Raw genomic sequence first — 13,137 nt, 5'->3', positions numbered from 1 at the left:
GGATATCAAGTACATTACACAGGCCTGTTTTTTTATTCTGAAGAAACAGGAGTAGCTCCAGGGTATATATATTTCATCTAACCACCATCTAGAAGGAATTTGTGATCATGTAGCTCTTCATTTTTCAGCTTCTTGAAGAGTGAATGAACCTACAACAGTAGAGGTTACCAAATCAAGCTTTCCTATGTGGCGATGTTGGTCTTGTTTCCCTAACTGCTATATTTTACATTGTATAGTTGTTGACAAGACAAGTAAACCCACCCACCCTGACTTGATTCCAGACAAGCCTTCTAGCCTTGGTATCATGCTCTGCTTTTTTTTTTTTTGCATTTTCTATTGTTGAAATTGCCAATGATGTTACTGTAGTAACAGTTGTTGCTCTCTATTCTCTATGAATATATATACCTATAAATTATAAAATGTAAATGTATGTAGATCTACAAATTGTGAAGTCTGTACGCACATCTATTTAAAAAAAAAATAAAATTCGTTATCCTGTTATGCATCAGTTTATTACAACATTGTGACACCTTAAGATCCTCTTAAAGTAGAAAGGCAGCGTGATCATTGCTGTGTGAGTTATTACAGCCAACACCTATTCTAAGAATGCTGCTCCTGCCAGTGTTATAAGTTTGGAAACACTCTCCTCCTGCTCCTTCACTTTTAACATATTCCCTTACGTGAAGGTCACTGGAGACTTACAAACCCAAATGACAGCAATCTGACATCAATTCACCAATGACAACATGAAGTGCTGGCAAAATAAGTGGTGATTCTGGCTTAAAAATTGTATGTGACAGAACCGAAAAAAAACTCTACATACTGCATGACATGAGATCAACTGAGAAGAATCCTCAAGCGTTTTATTTACATAAATTATATGTACAACCAGAAAATCTCTAATCAGCAACCTGTCTGTGTGTGTGAAACGCCACACAGCTGACATAACCATTGAAGAACAAAGGCTTAGTAAAACCAAGTGCTCACAGCACTAACACTCTGTGACACACCGAAGAAAAAAAAATAAGATATGCTTTTATTTATTTAAATTTGCCATTCCATAAACAGTGAACTCTTCTGAAGCGACACATCCTCTAAGATAATGTGTTCTAGAACTCACGTACAAAAAAAAAAAAAAAAAGAAAAACAGAAGACATACGCTTTGCACCGAGGTTTATTTTTTTGCAAAGCAGTACTTCATTTTAGTGTCAGTCACTAGTTGGAAAAGCCTGCACAGAATGCTGTCATGGAAACCAGAGACGGTGGGCAATTCAATACACCAGAGGAGAGAGTAAGCGCTGCCGTGTGGGGCGTGTACGTGTGGCCTGCTGTTGGAGGGGGGGGGGAGAAGTGGGAGGAGTCTGCCTGCATGTCCAACTGTGCGAGAGACTAGGCGAGATATCTACAACGCCACCGCAAACACAGGGTTGTTATGTGCCGCGTTTTCAAGCAATTAGATACGGAACCGAGAAACCGGACCTTTTTGTGCTGCTCTTTTTTTTTTTTAAATACTGTTAGCTGAGAAAAAGCAGGAAAACGTTTAAATATTAGCGCAGATCAATACAGATATCTACATACTGAGATCTCAGGATGCACGCCGTGGCTATGTGGACATCTATTAAGTATCAGAAAGGCTTAACACACCAAAACAGTCTGGCAACAAGAAAACAAGGTTTCTCTCACCCTTAGCTTTATGGAACTAATAATGCATGAAAATGTGGTTATGATTATTATTCATTCATCTAACCACAAGTAACTGTACCCTGCATCCAATTCAAAAATAACAAAAAAAATAGTAGTTCACAACAAAAAAAATGCAGGCATGACAAAAAAAATCTCAATCTCCAAACATTTTTTGTTAAATACTATCTTTCTTGAATCTACATTCCTGAACTCAGGGTTGTCCCTCAGCATGGTACTTAACAATAATGCATGAAAATTTCCCCCACCACACACATACACACTCTCACACACTCACACACACACACACACACACACACACACACGCAAATTCCGATGTGTTGGTTATCAACGTTTTTGTTTTGAAATCCAGTGGCTGCTGAGACTTGAGAAGTCCACTGCGGGTGCACGCTGAAATGCAGGATACTGACGCTCTGAATCTTCACAGTTCATCCCTGTGGAGGACAGAAAATGCAGCTTTTAAAGGAAGCCCTAGGCCTCTAGTTTACCTCACCGTTTTAATCTAACATGCATATCTAACTTAAAATTTTATGGAGGGAAAAAAAAAAATCAATGAGTACTTCAAAGTAAACCACCAAAGAGAATGAAGCCGAGGCAAAGCTGAACATACCAAGCACGCTGCATATGACTGACTGCAACAACACTGACATTATAAACGTTTGGCATGTTCAGCTCTGGGTTTTATTCTCTTCTCTCTTCACAGAGTAACCCTGGGTGTTTTTAGACATGCAGAGTTCTTGTCATGCACCAGCCCCCCCCCTTTCATCTAGGATCATTCATCATGCTTTTGGAGAATGTGCCAACAACCCAAATAAAATTAAATAAAGTTAAATAATAAATATATTGCTGAAAGCAGCAATGACCGTTTGCACAGAACTGATTGGGCAGCTGCGCTGCCTACTGACATAAAGGGCTGACTACATTTCATACAAAATAACCTGCCTCTAACGGGAGAAAAACGAAGTAGAAGACTGAATTTGTGAAGTTAAAGAATATGTATTATGGTGTAGAAAATAAAGGTTTAACAATATCCAAATGGATCTTGTCCCGTAATGCCGCGACATACCACAGAGAATCCAACTAACATGAGTGCTTGCTGGCTTGGAATTTCAGACACTTTCATACATTACTCTCATACCATACTGTTATTAAGTTAAATAACGTAGCGATAACCCAAATTTGATCCAATTATGAGTTTTACACATCTTGAACTTTAAGTGTGTGAAATCTTTCTAGGGGCATGTTTTTGGCCATTTTTGGCCAAATTTGAACAAAGATATCCATCCTTACTTGTACTTAAAATAACAACTGTTGAACTTTTTCTTCATTACTGACCCAACCTCAGTAAAAGATCTTGTTTGTGAGGGGGACTTTCTGGCTGAAAACATCCTACAGTCTAAATCTGCTGTCAGCCTGATTCCTTAGGGAAATAAGCATAACTTAAATTTCTGCAAAATTATGTCATTTTAAATTACAAGGTACAATCAGTGTATTAATCAATTGCATCGTTTAACTTAAAACGCATGCCTCATATGTAATAATCAGAATGACTGTTTTACCAACTAGGTCCACAAGAGGGCGCTAGATGCCCACCTGTCTACAGTGCAACATTTAAGGGCCAAAAACCTGCATATTCTATCACTGGTGGCATCCATGTTTTTCTATTTGATTGCATTCACATTCAAAGCACTATTAACATACGGCCAAAGAACAACTGGCTGAGAAGAGAATTCAAGTCTGCCTGGACCACAACCAGCCACAAATGCTCATCTCTAACATGCAGGGGAATTAGAAGTCTGATTAGGATTATGGGCACACGTCAAACACACATATGCATAAGCACTATACACCCCTTCCATTTTTTTTTTTTTTTTTACCAGTCCCCAACTCACTCTATACCCAACCAGTTTAATTTTAGTGCAAGACAGAGACATGCTGTCCTTGTGGCCCCCTGGTCATTCCAACGAGACAGTCTGATTTCTTTATCTCCCCTGGAGACATCACATTTTTGGAGTGAAAAATCAGTCACGTCAGACAGCTTCTACACTACTGATACATTGTTTCCACTGCTTTCAGTTAACATGTTTCTAATGCATTTTCAGGGGGCACTGTTAATACAATGGTGATAATACAGTGACGTTGTTGTACTAATGTGGTTCCACAGACACTGCAGTAACACTCCTTACATTATTGTCATTTAGCAGACGCTGTTACCCAGACTCACCTACATAGGTTACAATTTTACAGGCTGTCCTGGATATTTACTGAGGCAATTCTGAGTTAAGTACTTTGCCCAAGGGTATAACAGCAGTGCTGCAGTGGGAAACTGAACCAGCAACCTCACAGTTACAAGCCCTGCTCCTCACCACTACGTCACACCACTACCCAACTCGGGCAGCAATACCCACGGAACGTACAAAGCTGTTACGCAGTGTTAATGAACACCTCACCGCACACCCGGGCGACCTAGCGGCTTGGTCACTACAGCGTCAGTTCGCGGCTCGATCTGGGGTTACGATCACACATGCAGCCGGCTGCCATGGCATGGAGAGGCAAATAATGAGGACAAGCAGCGAACGGCAAGCCCTTGCCATCTACTGTCTCACTCCTAGCCACACCCTTTCACCTTTGCCACCCTGGAAAGGAGGGGAGAGAGGGAGTAGGGAAGTCACTTCCACCTGGACCACTGCTTGTCTTTGTCTGTTAAAGGCACGTAAATCACCCCCATCAGGGGCTTCATTTTGGTGCTCCCGTCCTCCATTTTGTCGTACTGTTCCAGCATCTGGTTTCCCCCGGCCGGGCCCACTGGCAGGATCAGCCTGCCTCCGGGCTTCAGCTGGTCCAGGAGCTGAGGGGACGGAGAGCACAGACAGAACCGGGTCAGAACCCAGGGCCGCCCCAGGCCCCTGCTGAGAAACGCCACAGGCAGAGCCGCACAGTGTGGCGTCCAATAACACTGTAAATACACATATGATATTCAATAAATGTGCAATCTGGTTATTGTTTAACCACTTTCAAGTCTTACAAATTAAACAAAAAGATCTTTGAGGCTAATAATAAAAGCTGAGTTGGTGAATGCAGCACATTTCTACGAGTTTGCTGGTATTTTGACAATACATTTTTATGCGCATATTACTATGATTCTAACAGAATTCATAACCAAGGGAAAGAAGGAAACAAAAACATTTTGCACCCTTGACCTTTCTTATCAGACAGTTTCTGTCGCTCATAAAAACAAGATGTCAGACAAGAACTCCAGGCAATGTCAGTGATAACAGTCATCTTTTGTTCGTCTGTGTTTCGTACAATCATCTTTTTAAGAAATGAAAATAAGTCATACAGCTGCACTCAAGGTTGACATATGAATTGCCCTGCGAGGTATGCTAATGATTAATGCTCTGAATAACTGTGTTGTAAATGCTTTAAAAAGACTGATGCCAGAATTCCCCAGATGCCAGAAATCTTATTACTTGTAAATGAAAAGAGTGTAATTCGATTATAACAAAGATTATTTGCCATAAGGCTATATCCTTCTGAAAGTCCAATTAGTCAGCTGCAGGTGAAGTTTAAGGAAATGAAAGAATTAAACAAAGCGTCACCGCTAAAACACGAGTACTAAAATACCCTACTGCTAATTTCTACTTAAGATCATCCATGTCAACCATGTCAAACAGGTGCAGCAGCCTGTTAACTTGATACTGGGGGCAAAGAGACCTGTTAAGTGGCCACAAATTCTACCATGACTGTCTTTTTGTCTTACTTATCTCATCTTACAGGCACAAAATTTGTACAAATCTCACTTCTGCAGAAAACTGTAGAGGTGGAAAAGTAAACTGCAAATGCTCGAGGCACTGCCAGATGTAACGAGGTCCGGAGATTACATCAAGATCAAGGTTCCGCATGCAGTTTGCCATTTTATTGATATGAGCTTGCTTATTATTCAATACCTGCCATTGTTCTCTTTTTATAGTTTACATAAATCACTCTTATCATCAAGAGTAAACTGCTAGGACAGCCCTTCATGGTTGCAAACGCAAGCTGTTCGCTCACAGAATTAAACCCAGTCGGGGTAGGGAGGACTCACACACTGTTATCTGCCAGAACTGCAGACAGGGCACATTCTTGGGGTTTAGCTCCTCCCACAAACAGTGTGATGGATTAGCATTCTGCTCAAGCATGTATGGGTAGCCGTCACAGTTCAGGGGCATATGAGGTTACATTAGCACCAATTTCAATTTTTTTCCAAAACAGCTCACTCTTGTCAAAGAAAATCCTTTTTTTTTTATTTTTATCTGCATTAGCACATTCGGCACACTCCACAAGCGGGTTGGGAGTAAGTCATTGCGAAACTGTCTGGCAGTATCTGCGTATGGATGCATACATTCTTATTTATATACATTCTTATTCTTATACATTCATATCTTCTTCAGCAAATTCAATTTATGCCATTGAATTTATACATTCAATAAACATTTGTCACAACTACCCTGTCAAGTGTTATCATTACACACACCATTGAGGTGGATGACTTGCAGAACCATTTAAATATCTCTGCCTCCGATGTTAGTATTAATTCACACCCCAAAATAAGTGTGCACAAACGTGTCCCCCCCCCCCCCCCCAAGCAGAAGTACAAAAAAAAATCCTGGAGGAAAACAGCAAAGAGAAAATGGGTATTTTTTGCCATCTGCACCGCCCTAAATTACCACAACTGCACAAGCTGCGGGTTCCTTCTCTCCGTATGTTGTCTTTTTTTATGAATTCTAAATCGGAGAGTCCCTCTTTCTGGATCACGCCTTTCACTCGGGCCGAGAGGAGAAACAAACAAGAGCCTCGTTCTGTGAGGCAGGGTCGCTAATACTAACTCTAACGCTACCGCGCTGCGCTTGGCACTTACCGCCTGGGGCACGCTAGGCGCCGCCGCTCCCACGTGGATGGCATCATAAGGCGCCTCCTCCGTGTACCCCAACCGTCCGTCCCCCACTGCAACAAACACACACACACACAGCAGGGATTGCTCATACAGGTTGCCAGCCGCTTTGAGATGCCAACCTCGCCCACAGGGGCTGGCAGACAGAGGAGGCCAGGGGGGTGACGTCATGGTCAGAGGGGAGCTGGCATCGCTCAGCACCGAAGACTGCGGCGGGGCCGGGCACAGGCAGCCGCAGTCCCCTCAATAATTCAACACCGTGGCCCACAATCCTCTTTCCGGAACAATCTCTCTCTTTAAAAAAAAAAAACATAAAAAATAACGCGCTCACACACCCTCGCTCGCTCACCGATTAGCTTCACTCTGCCCGAAGTTATCAGGCTGGGGTCGTCTTTTTTCACGTTGTTTATTGAATCGTCTACCAGCTCCTTGATGTGATCGATTCCTATTACTTTTCCCTTGGGACCCACCTGCAAAACAACAGAGACAGGGGAGGAGCTGCAGGGTGTTTACTTTATATGCAAGATGTGAGCCACCCCTGGCTGAGCGCAGAGGCTGTCCCGCCGAGACGAGCCTGGAATACAATCAGCAAGTCCAAAATGGGGACGCAAAAACAGGGGGGGGGGGGGGGGGGGGGGGGGGAGAGCATTAAAGAGAGGCAGGAGAATTTGCAGGCTGCCATCATCTTTAGTTCCTCAGAAAGAGGAACAATGAGAATCTGTGATTGTTTGTTTCACATGTGTAAAATACCACGCTTCCTCTATGTAGAGGCTCTCACATCTTTTGTCCCAAAAGGACAAAAGTCCGCAGACCTCCCTGGGTGTGAAGGAGGGACCACATTTAAAGGCGTAAATGCCGGCTGAGAGACGAGAATTTAACGTGGAAACGGCGAGCAGAATGAAATCACTGACGCCCTTCTGAGAGTAGGACTCGTAACCAAAAGGTTGCTGGTTCAATTCCGCCCCCTGGGGCAGTGCAGTTGTACCCTTGGGCAAGGCGCTTAACCCACAATTGCCTCAGTAAATATTCAACTGTATAAATGGATGACATTGTAAAGAACTGTAACCGTAAGTCAACTGTAATATTAGTTGCTCTGGCAATAATGTAATGTAATGCAGTGTAATGTAATGTAATGAGAGGGCCTCACCATTCGTGCGAAGCACACAGAGAGGATTCCGCTGCCCGATCCCACGTCCAGAGCCTTGGCCCCCTCCTGGAGCTGGTCGTGCAGCAACTCCAGGGCATAGGCATGCTGCAACACAGCACACAGTCGCATTAAACAGCATCGCCCTCTGCAAGTCCCAGCTATATTACCAACGTGTACACTCGCACTGACACGGTTACCTCAAGTGCATATCAGTCCTGAAAAAGACTCGGTTTACGCATAATCTGGGAGCCTTCATGAACTTTAATGAGTCCACTGTTAGTTGTTATTGTTCATAAATAAATGCAAATTAAAAGAAAACTGTCTCTGAGAAACATGGGATGTTTTGATAAGTACTGTAGAAGATGTTTGTTTGAATTAATGGACAGCCATTTTGCCATTTGAAGAGTAATTATCAGACCTTACCATGTGAGGAGCACTGATAGTTGCTTGATATCCTGTCGATATAAAAAAACAGATATGTTATGTACTACAAACAACTCCTTACATGCCTTTACACTTTCTCACATATAAGGCATCACATGACATTAAACTGTTAACACAGATTAATGTGGGCAGTTATCATGAAAATAGTATGGAGCGTACCTATTGACTGTGGGGAGTCCATGTAGGGGTTGCATCTGGAGAAATGGGCTCGGTCGGTGGCCAGCATGACCTCGTAGACCTTGTCTGATTTGATGATCCCATTTTCTGAGGGAGAAAGAAAGCCAGAGTTACAGCCCACAACCATATGCCCACATGCACAGCCTGACAGACCTCAGCCTGTCTGTCACCGTTTGGGTAAATCCCGAACATGAGGTCCCATGGACAGGTGGTGCCTACAACAGGCAGGGTGACTCTGAGTCACCTCCTCAACGCCAGAGTACAACTGCATCCCCAACCAGCTGCATAAAGACCTAAGATACTGTGACATCATTCCCACAGAAAAAGACAACACCTACTTACCATTCTTCCCTGGAAGGGAAAGCAAGCCTTAACCCATTGAAGGCTTCCAGACCCTATATAACGCACCAGTTGGAATCTGACAAGTCTCTAGAGCGCCCACTGTTCGGTAATCTACTGAAGGCTAATAGACCAAAGCCAAATTACAAGTCAAGCATTAACAGGCATCCAGACTTTGGTGGGTTTAATCTGGCTAAGGCTAACGTAAAGATTGCAGATGGCAGGCGAAATGGGTCAGTGCAGGTGTAGGAGGGAGGGAGGGAAGAGGGAGTAGGGTGGATCTGCTCAGCGCTTGGGTTCTTGAGATGAAACTTTCATATGCTCCAGCGCCACATGTCACCCAGAGTGGTCTCTCCAGGCGTGACAGCATTGTGCCGGTGCGTATTTTAAACGGTGGCCTCAATCTTTTATCATGCGGAATAAAAATGCCCTCTCACCGTCAAGGGATACTTGCCAGCAGTCTCTGCCATGACACAATTTACATAAAATGCACTGAAATAAAGTGCTCATGTAAAGTGAGAAAAATGGACAATACCAATCAAAACTGTAAAAAACAAATACATTTTTATTTTTCATTTAAAACAATATGTTGCCATATTGACACTGTCCACGTTTGCACACGCAGTACCAGTGACTCAGCCCAAAGACAGCACCCATATCTCTACAAACCCAGCATCCATATGTCCCGTCATAACACACCCACTGCGACCACTCCCTCACAGACGCAAGTAACCTTTGGCAACAAAAGCTCACACCGAGTCCCATCTGCAGAATGCTTAGCCGAGCATTTAAATATAGCCCGCTAGCGACCGGCAGCCTAATCGCGTTGGACACAGACGCGGGGGTATGAGTTACACTCTGCGCTGGACTTCACAGAGAGCGGTGCGCGGATGACTGCCCGTCGCCTAATGCTGCCATTGCAGGGCTACAGGCTGGAGAGAGGATGCACAAGCCAGGGAGGGGCTCAAATCTCAAATCTCAAATACTGGAGACCTGACAAGACGCCACAGCTCCAACTGGCTGAGCATAAGGCCGGCTTCTCCTCACCCAACACGATTCCTGCGCTTATACATTTTCATTGAGCAGCATTACTGAGGCAACTCAACCCATGCCCGGGATACACAAAATCAGCTCGCAAAATAAAGCTGGCTGGACATGTACGGGACCTGAAGCATTCAGCAATTGACGACTAAGCTGGGAAGGACTGAATCTCGCTCTCTCACCCCCACACTGTAACTCTATACCTGTACCCATGTTTAGCATTCTTACTGCTAGGTCCAAGGGGAGGGTCCAGCAGCAGAATGCAGTCAAGAGTAGACGTAGCCTACCATAATACCACAGCCAGTTGCTCCATAAATGCATCCCACAGTAATAAAATGAACTAATGAATTTACACAAATTGAATTTGCTATTAATTGTTTTTTTTCCACCAGCAAGTATGCTATTGTATTGAAAACACGTTGTCTGGAATGATATGATTAACCTGAGTTATAAAAATCTTGTGTCCAATCAAACCTTCCCCTACCTCTATTCATTTTCATTTTAATATTCATTTTCAAAGAGAGGCAGACGCCATTTTACAAAATGCCTTTGTAGGTGGCATTCAATTCCATTCTGATGATGCAAAGAGCGACCCAGCATTTTATTGGTAAGTGTGTGGCTGGTGACAACTATCAAGTAACCTTCAGGAGGAATTTCTGTTCAGATTGCTCAAACTACTCTACAGTCTCAAAATTCCTGAGGCTTCTCATTAATATTTATGCATTCTAACTGATCTGACTCTTGTCAGAATTGGCAATTCAGTCTATGAAAAAGCAAGTAGTCTTTGTTATGGTGTTCTACCAAACAACAAAAATATACTATGTTATCCTCATATATACTACAATAAATACCATGAAGACAATATCACTGGTAATATGTAACTAGTCTGGCAGGAAATGTTATGAGTTCTTTTATTATAGCTAACGGGAAATATCTTAATCATGGTGCATACATTGCTATATTGGTTACTGTAACACAAAACCTCTCCCACTCATCCAGCTCCTTTGAGATTAGCACTGCTTCAACCCTGAGACTGCAATTTCCAAAGGACCCGGCTGGAGACGGGATTTCATTTCTGAATAAAAGATAAAATAGAGGATCCAACGTTACCTAGCTTTATAAATAACTGATGTGCTGAGTTGTTTTCACAAAGACAATACAGCAAATGACTTTTACTCAGAGATCGGGGTGTAGACAGTTGCTTATACTGCCAGTGTGCAAAGGAAAAAGCAGCTATGTTTTAGTTGTTATGTTTTAATGTATTTCTATGTTTGAAAAGGAAAAGATACTGCACTACTGTGTATAATAAAGGCTCTTTATTACAAATGAGGGCCTACCGGGAATTTCAGGACATGTAAGTATGATGTTAAAATCAATTTTACATAGACAACTTACTTAGCAACCTGATCAAATATGTTAATAGACAACAGACAAGGGCTCTTTGAAAATACAGAACTTGACTGTGTACACATACTTCGAAGTATTCACTATGTAGCTACTACCTAGATATAATATAAATTGACTGCTTGTTCGCGGAATGCGTTCTTGCGCAGATCCGCTGATCTTTGTGTCATCTGGATAGGCTCATCGCGGTCACCGACTTTTAGATTGAGCCAATCAAGAATAGAACTACATCTTCTCTGAATTGATCCCTATGAACAGGCAGCAAATTACCCTGTTTGTGGATGACAAAAATCTATACCAATGGAAAATGTAACAGTTGTTCGGCACTTGTCAATGGTGCTCGGCGACCCCGCCCTCCTCACTGACCGGAGACAGTCGGGCACTCGTAATACACGCCAGAACAATCTGCTTTTGCGTTATAAAGTTCTTTAGCATGTTATTGCTTAATTTGAATTGCAGTGTCATTAGACAGCTAACTAGTTAGCATATTCAGTGACACTTCCGTACCTTACACACGAAAAGCGTGCGAAAATTATCCAGTCAACAATGGCTAGGGCGAGCTAGCCAGCTAACGTTAGCTAGTCTGTATTTGAATTCAAGTTTGCTAGCAAAATTTCCCATTACACTTGACAGCAAAATAGCAGCTTCCTGTTCGGAGTCTGGCTTTCAATGTAGCCTTTCTAACAATATCATTGCTCGTCGTGGCAGCATGATCGCTGCAAAATGCATTGTTTTCGTTATCAACTTAGCCTTGCAATGACTAGCAAGCTACCTGGCTATGCTACGGCTGGGGCCGCGCCGTCTGCCAGACAGTGGCGTCTCATACGTAAAATATGCTGACAATTTCGCGTCATTTCAAGACACTGATGACTAGCCAGCAAGAATAACGCTGGCTAGCTAGCTAAGTTAGGGTCACGATTCCGCTTCAATTAGCCACATCCAAATGAGAGCAAGCACTTGGCAGTGGGGTACAGGGCCGCTTACACTGCTGTTTGCTGCAAGACCACCCAAATCGCATGACACCGTCCTAGCACAGATCGAGCGACAAGGTCTGGCCGCGAACACAACGTTGCACGCAGCATGCACACACAAAAGGCACAGTTCGTTAAAGCCTGCGTCAGGTGGGCTGGGCTGCTTTGTGGACCCTTAGTAGCTTGCAATAGGGGGGTTACCAGTGCACGTTACTCGCAACGCTAGCACTAAGCTGGCTACAATTTTTTAAGGTTACGTCATTATCTGACATGACTCCCCAATATGACAGGCGTAAGTCACAGCGAGAGGCTACGGAACATTTATGATTTGCAAGGGTAGAATAAAAAAGGTCCCCTCCTCGGAGTTGATAAAACCCCTTTGCAAAACAGCAAGTCGTTTGCTCGTGCTAGCAACTTACCATCACCAACGGCGCGAGATACGTTAACGCTCGCGAGCTACGGAGAGAACTGCCGTTTTACATTGCTACCAAGCCGAGATCTTTATTCATATGATTTGGCATTTCCACAAGAAAAAAAAACGTGTCATTACCCAAATGCAATTTTTTTTGATCTGGTAAACCCACGCGAAGGATCAGAGGAGGGTAAAACTTACTGCGGAGGTTGTTGACGAGCTCGGCGTGGCTGGCTCCTCCTGATTTCCAGGCCATCATTAAACACACTCTGCGGATCAAGTAGAGAGCGGCTGTCAGTGCCGCGCCTGCGCAAACAGCTTTGCCAACGACGCTGACAACTTCCAGCGCAGAAGGAGGCGATACGTCACTCGACATAGCGCTTTCCCGCGTAACCCTGCAACTTGCCCTGCAAACAGACAGGCGTAATAACACAATGCACACAATTTAAAATATATTTAAATACATAGCGTCTTTATTTCAGGCATTTGGCCGATGTGCTGGTGGAATATTTTTGCACGCGTATCTGCTGCGAACGGATACGGTTAAGTGTTTGCTAAGATTTAGGTCTGC

General features: G+C 43.4%; 1 protein-coding gene across 2 annotated transcripts; it reads right to left on the bottom strand.

The window, feature by feature from the left end:
* Positions 1–1,946: 1,946 nt before the first annotated feature.
* pcmt (protein-L-isoaspartate (D-aspartate) O-methyltransferase) lies at positions 1,947–12,912 on the bottom strand. 2 transcript variants are annotated; one of them, XM_036549420.1, is made up of 8 exons: positions 12,768–12,912; positions 8,382–8,486; positions 8,202–8,233; positions 7,779–7,883; positions 6,981–7,101; positions 6,599–6,684; positions 4,328–4,549; positions 1,947–2,135 (listed from the first exon to the last, which is right to left on the bottom strand). In XM_036549420.1, the coding sequence occupies exons 1-7, from the start codon at positions 12,823–12,825 to the stop codon at positions 4,370–4,372; spliced, it is 687 nt and encodes a 228-aa protein (XP_036405313.1). In that variant the 5' UTR covers positions 12,826–12,912; the 3' UTR covers positions 1,947–2,135; positions 4,328–4,369. The 2 variants fall into 2 exon arrangements, with proteins under 2 accessions (XP_036405313.1, XP_036405312.1); XM_036549419.1 differs by having other exon boundaries at positions 4,380–4,549.
* Between the last annotated feature and the right edge of the window lie 225 nt (positions 12,913–13,137).

This window comes from Megalops cyprinoides, chromosome 17, assembly GCF_013368585.1.
Source record: "Megalops cyprinoides isolate fMegCyp1 chromosome 17, fMegCyp1.pri, whole genome shotgun sequence".
Lineage (NCBI taxonomy): Eukaryota > Metazoa > Chordata > Actinopteri > Elopiformes > Megalopidae > Megalops > Megalops cyprinoides.
The sequence above is the reverse complement of the archived record's forward strand: the minus strand, read 5'-3'. Positions and strand labels throughout refer to the sequence as shown.

Coding starts and splice junctions, on each gene's coding strand:
- pcmt (XM_036549419.1), bottom strand. CDS start 12,825: ATGATGGCCTGGAAATCAGGAGGAGCCAGCCACGCCGAGCTCGTCAAC. Junction 8,234..8,381: donor GGACTCCCCACAGTCAATAG/GTACGCTCCATA, acceptor TTATATCGACAG/GATATCAAGCAACTATCAGT. Junction 4,550..6,598: donor CGCCTAGCGTGCCCCAGGCG/GTAAGTGCCAAG, acceptor CCGTCCCCTCAG/CTCCTGGACCAGCTGAAGCC.